The sequence below is a fragment of the Polypterus senegalus genome, chromosome 15 (assembly GCF_016835505.1).
Source record: "Polypterus senegalus isolate Bchr_013 chromosome 15, ASM1683550v1, whole genome shotgun sequence".
Lineage (NCBI taxonomy): Eukaryota > Metazoa > Chordata > Cladistia > Polypteriformes > Polypteridae > Polypterus > Polypterus senegalus.
In genome coordinates this window covers 9,885,733-9,904,274 of record NC_053168.1, presented here as the reverse complement: position 1 = coordinate 9,904,274, position 18,542 = coordinate 9,885,733, and the positions used below count along the sequence as shown (strand labels likewise).

Here is an 18,542-nt window from a genome sequence, read left to right as displayed (position 1 = left end):
CATTAAGAACATGGGGACACGATTGGAAACTTGTTAAGGGTCAATTTCGCACAAACATTAGGAAGTTTTTCTTTACACAAAGAACGATAGACACTTGGAATAAGCGACCAAGTAGTGTGGTAGACAGTAAGACTTTAGGGACTTTCAAAACTTGACTTGGATGTTTTTTTTGGAAGAAATAAGTGGAGAGGACTGGCGAGCTTTGTTGGGCTGAATGGCCTGTTCTCGTCTAGATTGTTCTGATGTTCTAATGTACAGGGTGGCCAGTAACAAGCAGAACTGGCGGAAACATTGCAGAAATTAGTCAAATTGTGCATTAAAATAGTCAGCTGACTGTGAGAAGCATAGTAGACCAAGTAAACATCGATAGAGAAAAAGTTAGACGAAAACCACGTGAACTTTTCATCAAAAACATCTCATGGCTCTTGCATCACGACCACACACCAGCTCACACGGCACTGTCTGCCGTGTTTTTAGCCATTAAGCAAATAAATGTATTGGAACAGCCTCCCTGCCCACCTGATCTGGCCCCCAAGGGCTTTTTTCTTCACCCAAAAATAAAGGAAATATTGAAAGGAAGACATTCAGGACATCAAGTGTAATACGACGACAGCTCTGATAGCCATTCCCGAAAAAGAGTCCCAAAATTGCTTTGAAGGGTGGACTAGGCGCTGGTGTCCGTGCACAGCTTCCCAAGGGGAGTACCGTTGTCATGTGCCGTGATATTCAGCAATGAGGCGTGGAGCACTTTTTCTAGAATGAGTTGGCGAACTTAACTTTTCCAGGGCTAATTATTTTTTTCCATTTATCCCAGAAATGAATATTTTCCCAGAAAATTCAGTTTTCTAAAAAGCACACAACCCAATGGTTTCACACATAAAACAACATAAAATATTTATTTGTGACAAATGTCACTCGGTTTTATGTCCCTGCAACAGGGGTCCCCAACTCCTGTCCTGGAGGGCCGCAGTGTCGACAGGTTTTCACCCATCCGCCCATTATCCAACCCGCTATATCCTAACTACAGGGTGACGGGGGTCTGCTGGAGCCAATCCCAGGCAGGAAACAAACCCCGGGCAGGGCGCCAACCCACCGCAGAGGTTTTCATTCTAACCCTTTTCTTAATTAGTGACCTGCTTTTGCTGCTAATTCACTTCTTTTGAATTCATTTTCTTTGACTTGCTCTTTAAGACTAATTGTTTCTTTTTCCTTAATTAGCAGCGAAACAATAACGAGATACAAAATGAGTCAAAACAACTGGTGTCCATCATATACAATATCTGAAAATAAAAAGGGCGGAGGTCTCAGGAATGTTGATCTGCTCAGATCCATAAAACATTTCACCAGCACTCTTAGAAAAGAGAAAATGAACAATTTCTGAAATGTCTGCCATTGCACCACGAGAGCAGCGACAAGCCACGGAATTAAAGAACAACGAGACTCGGCGCCTAATTAAGCAGCTGGTTGGAGTGAAACTGCTTGGAGTTTAAGGCCTTGACTTAGTTGGCCTTCTGTTGGCTCCCTCAACTCACATTTCATTTCTGTTTGGGTGCCATTAAAGGAAAGAAATGAAGCCATTCAGAGGAACAAATCTTAAAAAAACAAGTCCATTTAAATGAAAGGAAAAGGAGTTAATTAGCAGCAAAAACAGGCCACTAATTAAGAAAAGGGTTAGAATGAAAACCTGCAGCCACTGCGGCCCTCCAGGGCAGGAGTTGGGGACCCCTGCTGTACAGTATGTAAACTCACATAGCTGTTTGTCTCATCACTTACACCAGTAATTTGAGTCACGGACCCCTTTAAGAATCTGATGAAAGCTAGAAAGCCAAAAATATTCACATAGGCACAACTTTGCATGCAGTGAATATAATGCACTTTATTTATCGAGATTTGATTGTCTCATACGTGCATGACATACACATTATTAAACTTTAAATCTAAAAAAAAACACTCATTTTTTTATGCAAAAAGTAATGTCCACTCATTATAATTGTGAAATACTAGCTGTATGAGTCTGTGCTGTGAAGAGCCCGGGGTCCTACAAACGATTGAAATTGTCAGAAAAAGAAATTGAAATGTGGAGATGTCAGGTCATTGAAAGGAACGGCTCTGGGCGTCTCTCTCTCTCCTAGGAGGGTTCGTTTGGTCGATGTGCTCACATGGCTTGTGCATCAGCGGCTAATCGACTTTGTCTTTCTTCAGAGGTTTTATTTTGCCGACGTGCTCGCCTCGCTTGTGTTATTAGCGGCAAAGCGAGTTTTCTGTTTCCTCGGAGGTGGCGCCCTTACCCCGACTCCACCTCTCACTTCCAGGCCGGACAGACAGACAGACATTTATATACAAGACAATCCTCTAGTGTGAATTAAAGCAGATCTACTACCATTGCTACTACTCCAAATCAACGGTCCCGGGTTGTATAGTGAATATATATGTTCATTTGTATCTGACCGTCACAGAGCCACTGAAACCCATCCATGGACCCCATAGAGGTCCATGAACCTCAGGTGAAGAATCCCTGACTTACAGTCATATGAAAAAGTTTGGGAACCCCTTTTAATTCTTTGGATTTTTGTTTCTCATTGGCTGAGCTTTCAAAGTAGCAACTTCCTTGTAATATACGACATGCCTTACGGAAACAGTAGGATTTCAGCAGTGACATGAAGTTTATTGGATTAACAGAAAATATGAAATATGCATCATAACAAAATTAGACAGGTGCATTAATGTGGGCACCCAACAGAGATATGACATCAATACTTAGTTGAGCCTCCTTTTGCTCCTTTGAGTCTCCAGACGCTGTCCTCCTATAGCCTGTGATGAGTGTCTGGATTCTGGACTGAGGTATTTCTGACTCTTCTTCATACAAAATCTCTCCAGTTCAGTTCAATTTGATGGACAGCCTGCTTCAAATCACCCCATAGATTTCTGATGATATTCAAGTCAGGGGACTGTGACGGCCATTCCAGAACATTGGACTTCTCCCTCATGAATGTCTTTGTAGATTTTGAACTGTGTTTTGGGTCATTGTCTTGTTGGAATATCCAACCCCTGCGTAACTTCAACTCTGTGACTGATGCTTGAACATTATCCTGAAGAATTTGGTGATATTGGGTTGAATTCATCCGACCCTCGACTTTAACAAGGGCCCCAGTCCCTGAACTAGCCACACAGCCCCACAGCATGATGGACCCTCCACCATATTTGACAGTAGCTAGCAGGTGTTTTTCTTCGAATGTGGTGTTCTTCTTCCACCATGCAAAGTGCTTTTTGTTCTGACCAAATAACTCCATTTTCATCTCATCAGTTCAAAGCACTTTGTTCCAAAATGACTCTGGCTTGTCTGAATGAGCATTGGCATACAACAAAGCGACTCTGTTTGTGGCGTGAGTGCAGAAAGGGCTTCTTTCTCATCACCCTGCCATACAGATGTTTTTTGTGCAAATTGTGCTGAATTGTAGAACGATGTACAGATACACCATCTGCAGCGAGATGTTCTTGCAGGTCTTTGGAGGTGATCTGTGGGTTGTCTGTCACCATTCTCACAATCCTCTGCATGTGCCGCTCTTGTATTTTTCTTGGCCTGCCAGACCTGAGTTGGTTTAACAGCAACTGTGCCTGTGGCCTTCCATTTCCTAATTTCCATTCCTTACAGTTGACACTGACAGTTTAAACCTCTCAGATGGCTTTTTGTAGCCTTCCCCTAAACCATAAGGCCGAACAATCTTTGTTTTCAGATCTTTTGAGAGTTGCTTTGAGGATCCCATGCTGTCTGTCACTCTTCAGAGGAGAGTCAAAGGGAAGGAAGCACAACTTGCGATTGACCTCCTTAAATACCTTTGACCACTCATGATTGGACACTCCTGTCTATGAAGTTCAAGGCTTAATGAGGTCATCATACCAAGTAATCAGCATTGAGCAGTGACAGGCATTCAAATCAGCACAATGACAAGGGGACCCACATTTGTGCACAGCCAGTTTTTCACATTTGATTTAATTTCATACAATTAAATACTGTGTCACTAAAAATCTTTGTTTGTAAAACACCGCAGTGCTCCGATGTTCCTAGGAAATGAAAGACATACCACTGTGATCTTTACTGTTGAAAGGAGAGTCAATTATTATGCAGGCCGAGAGGGGTTCCCAAACCTTTTCATATGACTGTATAAGCTGAAAGGCACTTTCAGTGAAAAAGAATAAAAACAGCTTGAGGTAGTCGAGTGGCTGTCCCCCCTGGCCATTGAACCTTACTCTTATTCGATGTTAATTAATGTTGATTTGTTTTATTTTCTTATTGTGTCTTTTATTTTTCTATTCGTTATTATGTAAAGCACTTTGAGCTACTGTTTGTATGAAAATGTGCTATAGAAATAAATGTCGTTGATGTTGATAATCCGTCGTGACCACCAGCACGCCATCCAGTAGCCCGCTTGCCCTCCCAGATGAATGTTTCTGTAGGCGCGTCAGCTGCGCGTTCAGCTGATTCAAGTACCGGACTTTCATTTTCGAAAGCACAAAAAGTGAGAGTCTGATTCAGCAGTGATACACAAAATAAATAAATAAATAATACATCATAAATGTACGAGGGACGTTTTAAAAAGTTTCCACTTTTTTTTTTAAGTTTATTTATTAATTATTATTTAAGAATTGTAAAAATAAATGACATGATTTTTCTACATAGTCACCTTTGTTTGCAATGCAATTTTCCCAGAGTTGTGCCAACTCCTTAATGCCCAATTACTGCCCCTCCCGCCTTCACCGTTTCCAATGAAATTCTAAAAGGGCGGAAACTTTTTGAACGTCCCTCGTATTGATAACATGATACTCGTGGAGTATTTTGCTTCACTCTCTCGCCCGATGTCCACGCCATTCTAGTCGTTGTCTGCTCTCCTCGCGCCCACATGGGCGTCTGACATCAAGTCAACGAGGCTAATGGCCCTCCTAGCAAAGAGGGTCTACCTATGACATACCTGTGAGTTTTATCAATGTCTACAGCTTGTATCGCCCTCTGCCCACTGGATGTTAACTCTAGTTGACGTCAGCCCTCAACCCCTTTGTGCTGACAAAAGTCGATATCCACCCTAAAAGAGTTAATGGCCTGACCTCGTAAGGACACTGCACCTCCGGTCTGCCCTGCTGCAGACCCCTCAATCACACAGTTTTATCAACATGACCGAAGGTGAAGGTGCTCATTTGCCACTTGAAAGTGAATTCCAGCCCTGTTTACGTCTGAAGCGGCGCTCACTCCTTCGTGACGGAGCCTTAAAGGGCCAATGTGCTGATAGAGCAAAGCCTTTCAGATGCGCCCTTGTGTGGCCAAGTTGTCATTCAGAGCTGCTCCTGTTTCGCTGTCTTCTGCCTAAACATGGTGCGTCAGCGCCCACAATTACTGGACATCTTGATTCCATCTTCCTGTGAAGCAATACTTACAGCTCGGCCTGTTACACATCCTCTTCCAGGAATACAAGCCATGTGTTATGGGAATTTCTGCCACTGCGTATTTATGACGCCCTTTGACATCCTTTCATCCGATAAACCTTGTGAGCCTGGTCAGTGCGGTCTGCGGGAGAAGGACCTGAACTGGCAACCACAGCACAGCTGGGCCAGCTGCCAGGGCCGAGTGCCGAGTTATATAAATCAGCGCCACTCTGGTCGTGGAAGTAGAGAAGCTGTTTTATTATCATTTAAAAATACCAAAGAGATTGTACTGAGTGTGGAAAGGCGCTATATAACACTGCACGATAATCGGTCATGTTACATTAATGGAGTCTCATAGCTGTACACCGCTCCGGTCATAGAGATGATCAAAACAAATTTAAAAATGCCGGTGGAAAGGCGCTATATAGTGTCACAGTATCTTAGGTGCAGTTTCCACCACTGCTTCCCAACATGACATCAAGGGACTCGCATAACTCACCAGTGTGCCAGTCCCTGAGATAGCAAAAGTTTTAATGTTACTTTAGAAAGTGCCCAGGGATTGTGCTGACTGTGGAAAGGCGCTATATAATGTCACAATATCTTAGGTGCCTTCTCTGCCCCAGCCTCCCTTCATGACACAATGGAAGTCACATAATTTGTCTCAGAGAGATTAGAACAGTTCTGTTATACTTTAAAAGGGCCTAAGGATTGCACTGACTGTGGAAAGGCGCTATATAACGCTGCAGGATAATCGGTCATGTTACATTAATGAAGTCTCATAGTTCTGCTCCACTCCGGTTATTGAGATGATTAAAACAAATTTAAGCATGCCTAGTGATTGTGCTGAAGGTGGAAAGGCGCTATATAATGTCACAATATCTTAGGTGCAGTTTCCACCCTGCTTCCCAACATGACATCAAGGGAGTCACATAACTCACCAGTGTGCCAAACCCTGAGATAGCAAAAGTTTTAATGTTACTTTAGAAAGTGCCCAGGGATTGTGCTGACTGTGGAAAGGCGCTATATAACACTGAAAGATGATCAGTCATTTTACATTAATGAAGTCTGATAGTTCTGCTCCACTCCGGTTATTCAGATGATTAAAACAAATTTAAACATGCCTAGTGATTGTGCTGAGTGTGGAAAGGCGCTATATAACACTGCAAGATAATCGGTCATGTTACATTAATGGAGTCTCATAGCTGTGCACCGCTCTGGTCATCGAGACAATCAAAACAAATTTAAAAATGCTTCATGATTGGGCTGACTATGGAAAGGCGCTATATTATACATTACATTTATTTTTTTTGTCTGATACTTTTATCCAAAGTGACTCACAACGTTTGAGATACAACTGGTGTTACGTTTCTTCTTTTCCCAGTTGGGGCACAGGGGTGTGAAGTGACATGCTCGGGGTCACACAATGTCCTTGGTGGGATATGAACCCACACCCTCATGGTTTGAAGTCCAAAGCCTAAACCATCACACCGCTGCCAGCCTGTATAAGACTGTAAGATAGTAACTCATGTTACATTAATGGTGTCTCAGAGCTCACCACCACGCCACTGTGCCAGCCCCCGAAATATCAAAAGTTTTAATGTTACTTTAAAAACTGCCCAGGGATTGTGCTGACTGTGGAAAGGCGCTATATAACGCTGAAAGATAATCGGTCGTGTTACATTAATGGAGTCTGATAGCTCTGCACCGCTCCGGTCATAGAGATGATCAAAACAAATTTAAAACTGTAGAGTGATTGTGCTGACTGTGGCAAGGCGCTATATAATGTCACAATATGTCCAACACTGGCTTCCTCTGTGACACCAAGGGAGTTGCATAACTTGTCAACGTCCCAGTATATCCATCCATTATCCAACCCGCTATATCCTAACTATAGGGACACAGGGGTCTGCTGGAGCCAATCCCAGCCAGCACAGGGCACAAGGCAGGAAATAAAACCCGGGCAGAGTGCCAGCCCACCGCAGGTCCCAGTCCATGAGAGATCAAAATGTTTTTGTTTTGTTTTTTTTTTTTTTTCTTTTTCATTTTATTAAAATCAAATAACATTCCATACAAATAAGTCAAGTTTTACAAGAACAGGTTGGAAAACAAATCCACCCACGAGGAAGAGAGAGGGAGAGGCCAGCAGAGTAAAACTTTAAACTACTTTGTAGTATAAATAAGTAAATAGATACGTCTTTAAATGAATAAAGATAAATAGAGTCAACCAAAGAGGGGAGAGAATCGGCTTCCTCAATTGAAAGGCTTATTCTGTGATGTTATTGATTACATCCTGCCAGCTTTTAAAAAGTTTTGTTCAGATCCACAAAGTGGGATTTTCATTGTATAGAACATCAGTTACCCGCGGACTCAACAGAGGAGAGTGAGGATTCTAACAGCTGAGCGAGATGAGCCTACGTGCAACGGTTTTATTATCATTTAAAAGTCCTTACAGATTGTGCAGACTGTGGAAAGGCGCTATATAAAATTGCAAAGTAGTGGGTCAGGTCATATGAAGGGGGTCTTGTAACTCGCCATTGTTCCAGTCATTTTTAAAAATGCTCTGGGGTGGTGCTGACTATGGAAAGGCGCTATATAAAATCCCAGCTTTAATTACTGTCACTCACTCGCCTGCTGTCTGATTGGTTTGTATTTGAGCCTAAAGATTTTTGTAACGTTTTCCTCCTTACTTGGTGGCTTAAGCTGTTTAAATCTGTAGCCCTGCTTTCCTCTTATGTTTCTTCTTAATTTTCCTTTTCTCTTCTTTTCACCAGCTTACTGTTGTGCACCAGTCTCTTTCCGGGTCACTCGCCTCTAAAAGCCCATTGGACCTTAGCAGACCTGCACTTCTACTTCTTCTCTTGCCGTCTTCTGACATCCCTCCTCTTCATCCTTTCCTGCTGATGAACCTTTGCTCCTCTCTTCAGTGCTTCATTTCTGACCCCCACACGCCCTCTTCTGCTCTCCTTCAGACTCCCTCTTGTATTCATTCGGTCCTCTGTGTTCTGCTGATGAGTGATGGAGTTCATGTTTTTATAAACGACTTTGAAATGTTCTGATTGAAGTTCAATAAATATGTAAATAGATCTGTGTGAAGGTCACTACTGCGGTGGTCTGGGTGGGCCCCGTTATTAAAGGGTGGCATTCTGTGAACTAAACAACCGTAATTAAGACGGGAGGAACACGTCTTTGTCAGAAGGGAGGATGCTTAACTGTATTTAGAGAGAAAGCACGAGTACGGGAGAAACGGTGACGGTGGGCTAAATGAGAAATGATATCGATGGGTTAATCCATATTGATTGAAGAAAGATATCAGTGGGTTAAATAATATCGGTGGGAGAAAATTATATCAATGGATTCAACCAGGGGTTCTCAATGCCGGTCCTGGGGCTGCAGGTTTTTGTTCCAAGGATCTTCTGTTTTTAATTGGACTCCTGGGCTGATTAAGTGAACTGTTATTGCCAAGACTGCCTGAATTAGAAAAGTAAGTTTGGTAAGAGAAAAAAAAATACATGTCTCCATCCATCCATCATTATCCATCCCGCTATATCCTAACTACAGGGTCACGGGAGCCAATCCCAGCCAACACAGGGCGCAAGGCAGGAAACAAAGCCCGGGCAGGGTGCCAGCCCACCGCAGGGTATACACACCAAACACACACTGGGGACAATTTAGGATCGCCAACACACCCAACCTGCATGTCTTTGGACTGTGGGAGGAAACCCACGCAGACACGGGGAGGACATGCCAACTCCACACTGGAAGGACCTGGGAAACGAACCCTGGTCTCCTACCATTGCGCCACCGTGCCGCCCTCAAAAAAAAAAAATATATATATATATATATTGTGTGAACTTTGCCCGGACATAGACAGACGGACATGTTGTTTAAAACCACCACACGTTTATTTACACCAGTATCTACAATACTATGGTCACAAAGACCCAGTCCAGTGGTCACACAGACCTTAATCACGTGCACAAAACCCCAAATCACACACAAAGTCCTGGCCACAATGCCTTTCTTCGGGCCGCCTCCACTCTCTTCTTGCCTCGTCCTCCTTCCACCCGACTCTCGCCTCGAATGAATGGAGACGGCCCCTTTTATAGAGGACCCGGATGAGCCCCAGGTGTTCCCGGCAATCTTCTTCTGGCCACGCCCCAGCGTGGCGGAAGTGCCGGCTGTCCTCCCGGCTGCTCTCCGGGCGCCTTCATAAATCTTCCCCCCAGCACTTCCTGGTGTGGCGGAAGTGCTGGGGTAACAGGTCCCCAAGGCACTGGGGCGCCTCCTGGCGGTGACCACGGGCCCCTACAGGGAAAGGCTTCCATGCCCTTGACCCGTGGCCCCCAAAGCAACCCGGAAGGCAAACCCCACGTGATCCAGGCAGGGCTCTTACCCTCTTCCGGTCCCTCCTGGCGTCCCGGCCGGGTCATGGCCCCTGGCATCCCTGACAATTGAAATGTACCAAGCAGTTATATGGGAATACAGTTTTTATTTTTTTCTTATTAACAACTGTGGGGCTTTGTCCCCTGCTCACTTCACTCACCCATCCCCAGGCTGGCGCTACATGGTAACCTCTTTGCGGCTCTGCCACTCATGTATGGGGATGCAGATGTACAATTTACTATTTTACATTACAGCGAGTAATTAACCGTATTAAAAAAGAGTAAAACAATAACAATAGATTAAATGATATTGTAGAAGGAAAATAAACGATACTGATAGGTTATATATTAAAAGGAAAAACAACAGCAGAGGGGCACATGATACTGATGGAAATAACAATATCAATGGACAAAATATCGGTAGATTAAACAATATTGAAGGGAAAAAAATACTGACGGGTTAAATGAAGTTAAAGATGTAAAAGGGAAAAACGATACTGACAAGAAAACCAATATAAATGGATAAAATATCAGCTGTTCCCAAACTCGGCCCCGAGGACCCCCTGTGGCTGCAGGTTTTTATTCCTGCCAAATTTGCAATAATTTGAAAGTAAATGATGTTTCATGTTGCGCTAGAGGTATTTATTGCGTTATACATTTTCTTTCTGTTTGGCTCTGAAAATAACACGCAAATACTTTTTAAACTTGCACGTTTACTGTAAAACTTCAGTAAATACAGTTTTTTGAATTAAATTTTCGCCAATATCGCATTGAACTGTGATTCTGTGTTTGGACTTTCATCGTGACAACACAACGTATAACTGCCCGTGAGTGAACGTCGTTTCTCTCTATTGAATTAAACGACTTTTTTCGAATGTTTCTCTCTGTGATTTGTTAATTGTCTTTGCCAAAGCTCTTCTAACAGGAAACTGTAAACGTTTTAATATGAATGGCATATCAAGATCTCCTTTGGTGTGTAATGTTAGCCCCTGAAGATGTATGACATTACCTTTCATGGATACGTCCTTCTTTCAACAGTAATTCGTGCGGTGGAAAACCAGACGGTGTTAACGGTTATAGATATTCTTCATGATACTGTAAGTTGATGTTTTCATCTTCCACACCATCACCACCGTTTCAGCAGAGTCTATTGATAATCGTTTAACCAAGTTGCAGTGTAACTGATCATCATTTTTCACATTAATTCATTTGACTTCATCGTTTCTCGATGCTAGGTTTGCCTGTATACTCATTTTTTCTCTTGATAACCCTTCATGATGAAATTCTTCAATAAGATTTGGACATAATACATCTTCTTTACTTGGGAACTTAAAGTGAGGATAACGTAAAAATGTATAAGTAGCTGTGAGCGCAGGAACTGTGTCTGTCGAAAGCATTCACATGAATGAGAGGTGAGGGGACCGTGGGTGTGGCTGAAAATGGCGGAGTGGAGGGCGGGACTTAAAAAAATCTCATGGCCGAAGTCTCGTCTTGCAGGACTAGAAAAAATCTTCTGAAAAGCCTCGTCTCGTCACAGGATTTTTTTTATCTAATAGAGAGATATTTTCATCTTGGTTTTCATTCTACTTTTCTAGGTGTTCTAATTGTTTAATTAATCTATTATTTACTAATCGGTGGGTCTGACGCTGAAGTACTTGCAGCCTTTGATTATTCAGTGTTGTTTGGTCTGCTCTGCTTGTTTTTAACTATCATTAATAAGATACAACGAAGGGGGAAAACTGCACAGAGAAAAGGGCAAAATATAATGAAATCGATAAAAGAGAATTAAGCATTTGAATCGATAGCAAAAGAAGAAATATCTCTTAATGTCTTATAAATGTAAAAATCAGGCTGCTGTGCTTTTCTGAATGTAGAATAAAAGAAGGGAAAAATGAATAAAAGCTATTTAATTGAGATCAGCGTTGTGTTGTGTTGTCACTGATGATGAATCTGGTTGGAACAAAAACCTGCAGCCACAGGGGGTTCCCAGGACCGAGTTTGGGAACAAATGGGTTAATCGATATTAATTGAAAAAAGATATCACTGGGTTAATCGATATTAATTGAAAAAAGATATCAGTGGGTTAATCGATATTAATTGAAAAAAGATATCAGTGGGTTATTAATTGAAAAAAGATATCAGTGGGTTAATCGATATTTAAGGGGAAAACACTAAGTGGACTAAATTATATTGATGGGAGAAATTATATCGATAGGTTCAATGATACTGATGGGGTAAACAATATCAATGGATAAAATATCAGTGGATTAAACGATATTGAAGGAAAACAAAATATTGATAGGTCAAATGAAATTAAAGGGGTAAACGATAATGATGAGAATAACAATAACAGTAGATAAAATGATAGTGTAGGGGGGAAAAAACGATACTGATGGGTTATATGATATTAAAGGGAAAAATAACAGCAGAGGGGCAGATGATACTGATGGAAATAACAAAATCAATAAAAACAGAACATCGGTGGATTAAACAATATTGAAGGGAAAAAAATACTGATGGGTTAAATGAAGTTAAAGGGGTAAACGATATAAAAGGGAAAAACGATACTGACAAGAAAACCAATATAAATGGATAAAATATCAGCTGTTCCCAAACTCGGTCTCGAGGACGCCCTGTGGCTGCAGGTTTTCATTCCTGCCAAATTCACAATTAGTGATATTAATTGATCTCATTTCTTTAGATGCTCTTTTTTCCCTTCTCTCTTGTACTGTCATTGTGTGATTTTTACATATATAAGACATTTAGAAATATTTCTACTTTTGTTTTAAATACTTATCCCTCTTTTGTTGTTGTCCTATTGTTTCGTTATTTTTTTTTTTTGTGCTGTTTGCACAATTCATTGTATCCTAATAATGATAATTAAAACAAACAGAACTGACAGCCAGGTACACAACACTGAATGATGAAAGGCTGCAATAAGTTCAGCGTCAAACACGCTAATTAGTAGATCATAAATTAAACAATCAGATCACCTGGAAAAGCAGGCGGAAAATTGTTAAAAAGTTCAACTATCCCCTTATGAGTGCATAGTACATTTTAATAAAAAAATTTACCAAACTTAGTTTTATTGATTCTCCATTGACTCCAAAACATAGAAACTGGAAAATAACAGCTCACTTCATTGGGTTAAGGAGTCCAAATCAAAACACAAGTTGGTTGGAACAAAAGCCCGTAGCCAGGACTGAGTTTGGGAAGCACAGGATTAAACGATTAATACTGATAGGTTAAAGGAAATTAAAGGGATAAGCAATAATAAAGCAAAAAAAATGATACTGATGGGATAAATTGATGAAATGATGTTGAAAGGAAAAAAGACAATACTGATGGGTTAAATGGTGTTAAAGGGGAAAACAATAGTGATGAGAATAACAATAGACTAAATGATATTGTTGGGGAAATAAAACAATACTGATGGATTATCTCTATATATAATCTTCATTTGTATCTTGATCTTTGTTTGTCCGTGATTGAATTAGAAGAAGCACTAGATGGCAGTAGAGAGACAGCTAAAACATAGGCATTGCATTAAGAATCTCCTCCAGGCTTATTCTACTGAAGACTGTAGTACGCCAGTCACACCTCAAAACACAGACATTCAAACTAAACAAACTGTTGTGCTTTAAATTAACTAAAGAGATCTTCATTTAGATCTTGATCTTTGTTTGTCCACGAATTCCACACATGCGTAGACCACCGTCCAGTTTAGTACGTTGTTGTTACTCACGGATGTCAACAATGTGCCGGAATATCAAAAGGGGTGGTGGACAGTGTTACACTGGTTAGCGCCTGGTTAGAGAATGAGATTGCCGAAGATAAAAGGTACGTGCCTATGTGACATATGAATGAAAGAAAGACAGTGGGTACAATGAATGACAACGTAACAGCACGTTCCAGAAATTATTATTGTTACGTTGTAGCCGGCGAGTGCTGCGCGTCTCACAGTTGTACCGTGGCTTGTCACATGTCAGTGAAGTGATCCCTATTTATGCTTTAAAGAGCCTGGATACCTATGTGTCCCCCTTTAATAACCATTGCTCCGTGTATATTGCCTTACTCTTTGGATTGCCACAAAGCAACCTGCGAGACTGGAGAAAGGATGAGAAGACATCGTGAGAGGAAACGACAGCGTCGTGAAAACGAGACGGACTGTGAATGGACAGAAACAGAAATGCTGCTACACCACCACATAATTACGATTCGGACAGTGATTCCGAGTGGGCCGTTCCTGTCGAATCAATATCCAAGGGTTTTCTTTTGTAATTTTGTTTCCCTTATAAAAAATCATAATGCTGTGCGGCGAAGGGCCCAGTTCACGACTGGCAGCCGCGTTTAAACAGGAGCCCTTCACAGACAACTTTAACACGCGCAACGTAGTTGGCCGCACATGGCTAGTATGATATTAAAGGGAAAAACAATAGCAGTGAGGCACAGATGATGCTGAGGAAAAAAAGAATATCGATGGACAAAATATCGGTACATTAAGCAATAATGAAGGGAAAAAAATACCGATGAGTTAAATAAAATTAAAGAGGTAAACAATATTAAAAGGGAAAAATGATACTAATGGGGTAAATGATATTAAAGGAAAAAATAATACTGATGGGCTAAACAATACTGATGAGAATACCAATATAAATGGATAAAATATCAGTTGATTAAATGATATTAAAAGGAAAAAATGATACTGATGTGTTAAATGATATTAAGAGGAAAAACGATTTCAGTGGGACAGATGATACTGATGGATAAAACAGTATCTATAGACAAAATATCAGTAGACTTTAAGATATTGAAGGGAAAAACAGTATCAGTAGGGAAAACTATACTGATGAGAAAAACAATTATCAATGCATAGAATATCGGTGTAAGATTAAATGATATTGAAGTGAAAAAAACACTGATGGGTTAAACGATATTAAAGGGAAAAACGATCCTGCTGGGGCAACCAATACTGGTGAGAATAGATGATATTGTAGGGAAAGACCATATCAATGGGTTAAAAGATGTTAGTTAAATGATTTCTGTCAGAAGTGAGGATACTACATGTGATGAGAATGTATGTGTACGGGAGGAACAATATTGATAGGAGAAACAGCGTCAGTGGGTTTAATGGAAATTGATATCAATGTGTTAATCCACATTATTGGGAGAAAGATATCAATAAGCTAAACGATATTGATGGGAAAAAAATGATATCAGTGACTTAAACAATATGAGTGGGTTAAATGATGGGAGAAACAACAGAAATGATATTGATGGGTTTAACGAAACTGATGGGGTAAATGATACCGATGAAGAAGACAATGTCCATAGAGTCAATGATGAGGATGAACGGGAAAACCATACCAAAGGGCTAAATGATATTGCAGGAAAGAGAAATTTAAGGGAAAATGCATTTGTTGGGGAAAAGGGATACTGAAGGGGAAACCAATTTGATGGGAAGACAGCAGTTATGGATAATCTGATGATGATTGCAAATCGATACCAAAGGGAAATTGAAATTGATGGGCGAGAGTGATATTTAAGAGAGAATTAAGTTAACAGGAAAATGACATAAGTGGGAAAAAGATATTGAAGGCAAAATTAATTTGGTGGAAAAAGTGATACTCGGGAAATGTATGTTTATACGTTTGGAAAATTTAAAGTTGATGGGAGATGGAAGCCGATGGGAAAATGATATGACAGTTGATACTGAAGTTACGTTGATTGGAAAACAAGACTGGATGCAAATTTGGTGTTGATGGGGAAAAATAATTAGATGGAAAATGTGATACTCTGGGAAATTTGGTGGCAATCAAAAAACAATATTGACAGTAAAGTAATATTGAAGGAAAAATGAATTTGATGGATGAATGACACCTAAGACAAAGGTAAGAGGGAAATTATTGAAGTTAAGTTGATTGGAAAACAATCCTTAATGTAAATCTGATATTAAAGGGGAATTTAATTTGACGAAAACAATGATACGTAAGGGAAATTTGTTAATGGAAAAATGATATTAAAGTGAAAGTGAAGTTGAATGGAAAATGACATTAAAGGAAAAAATAAATGGATGGGAAGATGATAGTTAAGGATAATTTGATGTTGATGGGAAAAATAATAGTGAAGTTAAGTTGACTGGAAATTACTGTAATGTCATTTTAATATCGATAGGAAAACAATATTGAGAGAGAAATTAAATATGACGGAAAAATTATATGCAAGGGAAGTGTGTCCATGGAAAAACGATATGGACGCAGATGACAAAATGATTCTGAAGTTAAGTTGATTATGAAATGAATGTCACGGTAATGTCGATGGGAAATACAACATTAAGAGGGAAATGAATGTGATGGAAAAATGTTATTGACGGAAAATTAAAATTGATGGGAAAACAACTTTGAAGTTGAGTAGAACCTGCGGTTAAGTTGATTTGGAAACAAACACTTGATTCAGATTTGATGATGATAGGAATATCAACGTTAAAAGAAAATTTAATTTGGTGACAAAAAATTACATTAATGAACCACCTGATGTTGATGTATAAACAACACCGAAGGAAGAATTAAATCCAGTGGGAGAAATGATACTTAATACAAATTTGATGTTTGGAAACTGATATGGAGGGAAAAAATACTGACGGGAATATTTTGTAAAAACTATATGGATAGGAATTGAAAATGAAGTGGGAAAGACAATGATAAAAAAATGAAATTGTAAGGAAAATTATATTAAAAGCTCAGAGGTATTTAGAAAAGAGCAATGGCCGTGTAATTGAACTGCATACGGTGAGCAGAGAGACAGGCTGGTCTGGTCTGCCGGTCATCTTGTAACAGATGGAACTAAACAGCAGGACAGGAGACAGAAAGAAAGAAAATGGAGCCTTGAGTCGTGTGGGGGGGGGCCTCTGCAATCACCACTGCAGTTTACGTTTATTTTTCTGTTTAAGATGAGTCCATCTCTTTAAATGGTTCACAAGATCAAATTATGTTCATAATGATGATGCCAAGTGTATCTGTGAAAGCTAAAGAAATGCATTTTCATATCCAGAAAGGTTTGCACCTCAGCCCACTACATACATACAGTACTGACAGCCACTTGTTTTAAATATGAAAGGCACTACAAGGTGGTCCCCAGGTTACGGACATCCGGCCTATGACTTACGAACGGGGCCGCAGGTGCGACGCATGCGCCTCAGTAACTGCCGCTCCATCATCTTCGGCCCGGGGATGCTGGATGGAGGCTGGAGGGGGGGCGATTTCGCTGCTCGCGCAGTGTAGTGTCCCTCGGGCAGCTCCCGGCGGTAAGTGGTGACCTGTGGTCCATAGTCACTGGGGCCACAACTATCGCTCATATGCAGGACAGAGGCTTGATGGGGCAGACGCAGCTACTGCTCCTGACTGGACGCAGGCTGGATGGAGCAGAGGGGGGCGTTTCACTGCCTGCCCACCACACACGGCTGCCCCGTTTGTTCTCGGTGGGCGGCTGGTGATGCTGCAAGCGGTGATCCCGTTGTGGCTGAATGGAGGCCATTGAGGGTGAACGGGGTGGCAGAGGGTAGTATTGTAGTGTGCCTCGGGTGGCTGCCTGGTGAATGGGGGCGGTGATGGACGATTCACTACCCACCTTTGGCCGCACCGTGTTCGTTCTCGGTGGGCGGACACTGCAGGCAGCATACTGTATGCAAGTGGAGGTGACTGTGTGGTGGGCGGGTGGTGAACTGCCCCTCGTCACCCCCATTCATTCTCAATAGGAACCCTGCTTGTACTGTTACCCACATAGCAGGAAGTCGTCTCTCGTCCGTACATCAGACGTGTTGACGACGGGTGCCTTCCTGCTGTGATCGCATGTCATCTTAACCCTTTGTCTTCACCCTTCAACAATGTCTCTGAAATACAAATCTGATTCAAGTGCTGGTGAGACAGTAAAGAAGAGAAAAACTATCACCATGGAAAATAAAGTAGAAATAATAAAAAGGTCAGAGAGACGTGAAACTCAATCATTCATTGGCACAGCACTTGGTTACAGTTGGTCAACAATAGCATTTATTAAAGTAATGTACCTGTTCTGACTTACATACAAACTCAACTTATGTACAAACCTACAGTCCCTATCTTGTACGTAACCCAGGGAGTGCCTGTATATAATAGATAGATACTTTATTAATCCCAAGGGGAAATTCACATAATCCAGCAGCAGCATACTGATAAAGAACAATATTAAATATCAGAGTGATAACAATGCAGGTATAACAGACAATAACTTTGTATAATGTTAACGTTTAAGGGTGGAATTGAAGAGTCGCATAGTGTGGGGTCTCCTCAGTCTGTCAGTGGAGCAGGACGGTGTCAGCAGTCTGTCGCTGAAGCTGCTCCTCTGTCTGGAGATGATCCTGTTCAGTGGATGCAGTGGATTCTCCATGATTGACAGGAGTCTGCTCAGCGCCCATCGCTCTGCCACGGATGTCAAACTGTCCAGCACTGTGCCAACAATAGAGCCTGCCTTCATCACCAGTTTGTCCAGGCGTGAGGCGTCCTTCATCTTTATGCTGCCTCCCCAGCACACCACCGCGTAGAAGAGGGCGCTCACCACAACTGTCTGATAGAACATCTGCAGCATCTTATTGCAGATGTTGAAGGACGCCAGCCTTCTAAGGACGTATAGTCGGCTCTGTCCTCTCTTGCACAGAGCATCAGTATTGGCAGTCCAGTCCAGTTTATCATCCAGCTGCACTCCCAGGTATTT

General features: G+C 41.3%; 2 protein-coding genes across 6 annotated transcripts in view; both read left to right on the top strand.

Annotated features, from left to right (window-relative positions):
- Positions 1 to 8,498, top strand: part of LOC120516048 (protein cordon-bleu-like) — a 246,527-nt gene extending 238,029 nt beyond the window's left edge. For all 5 annotated transcript variants that reach the window (XM_039737483.1, XM_039737487.1, XM_039737484.1 and 2 more), the window contains one exon: positions 8,187 to 8,498. In XM_039737483.1, the coding sequence (XP_039593417.1) occupies positions 8,187 to 8,230 (44 nt within the window). In that variant the 3' untranslated portion in view covers positions 8,231 to 8,498. The remainder of the gene's footprint in view (positions 1 to 8,186) is intronic.
- The window catches only part of LOC120516047 (protein cordon-bleu-like), a 90,743-nt gene that overhangs the window by 4,308 nt on the left and 67,893 nt on the right, over positions 1 to 18,542 (top strand). The gene's annotated exons all lie outside the window — the stretch shown is intronic.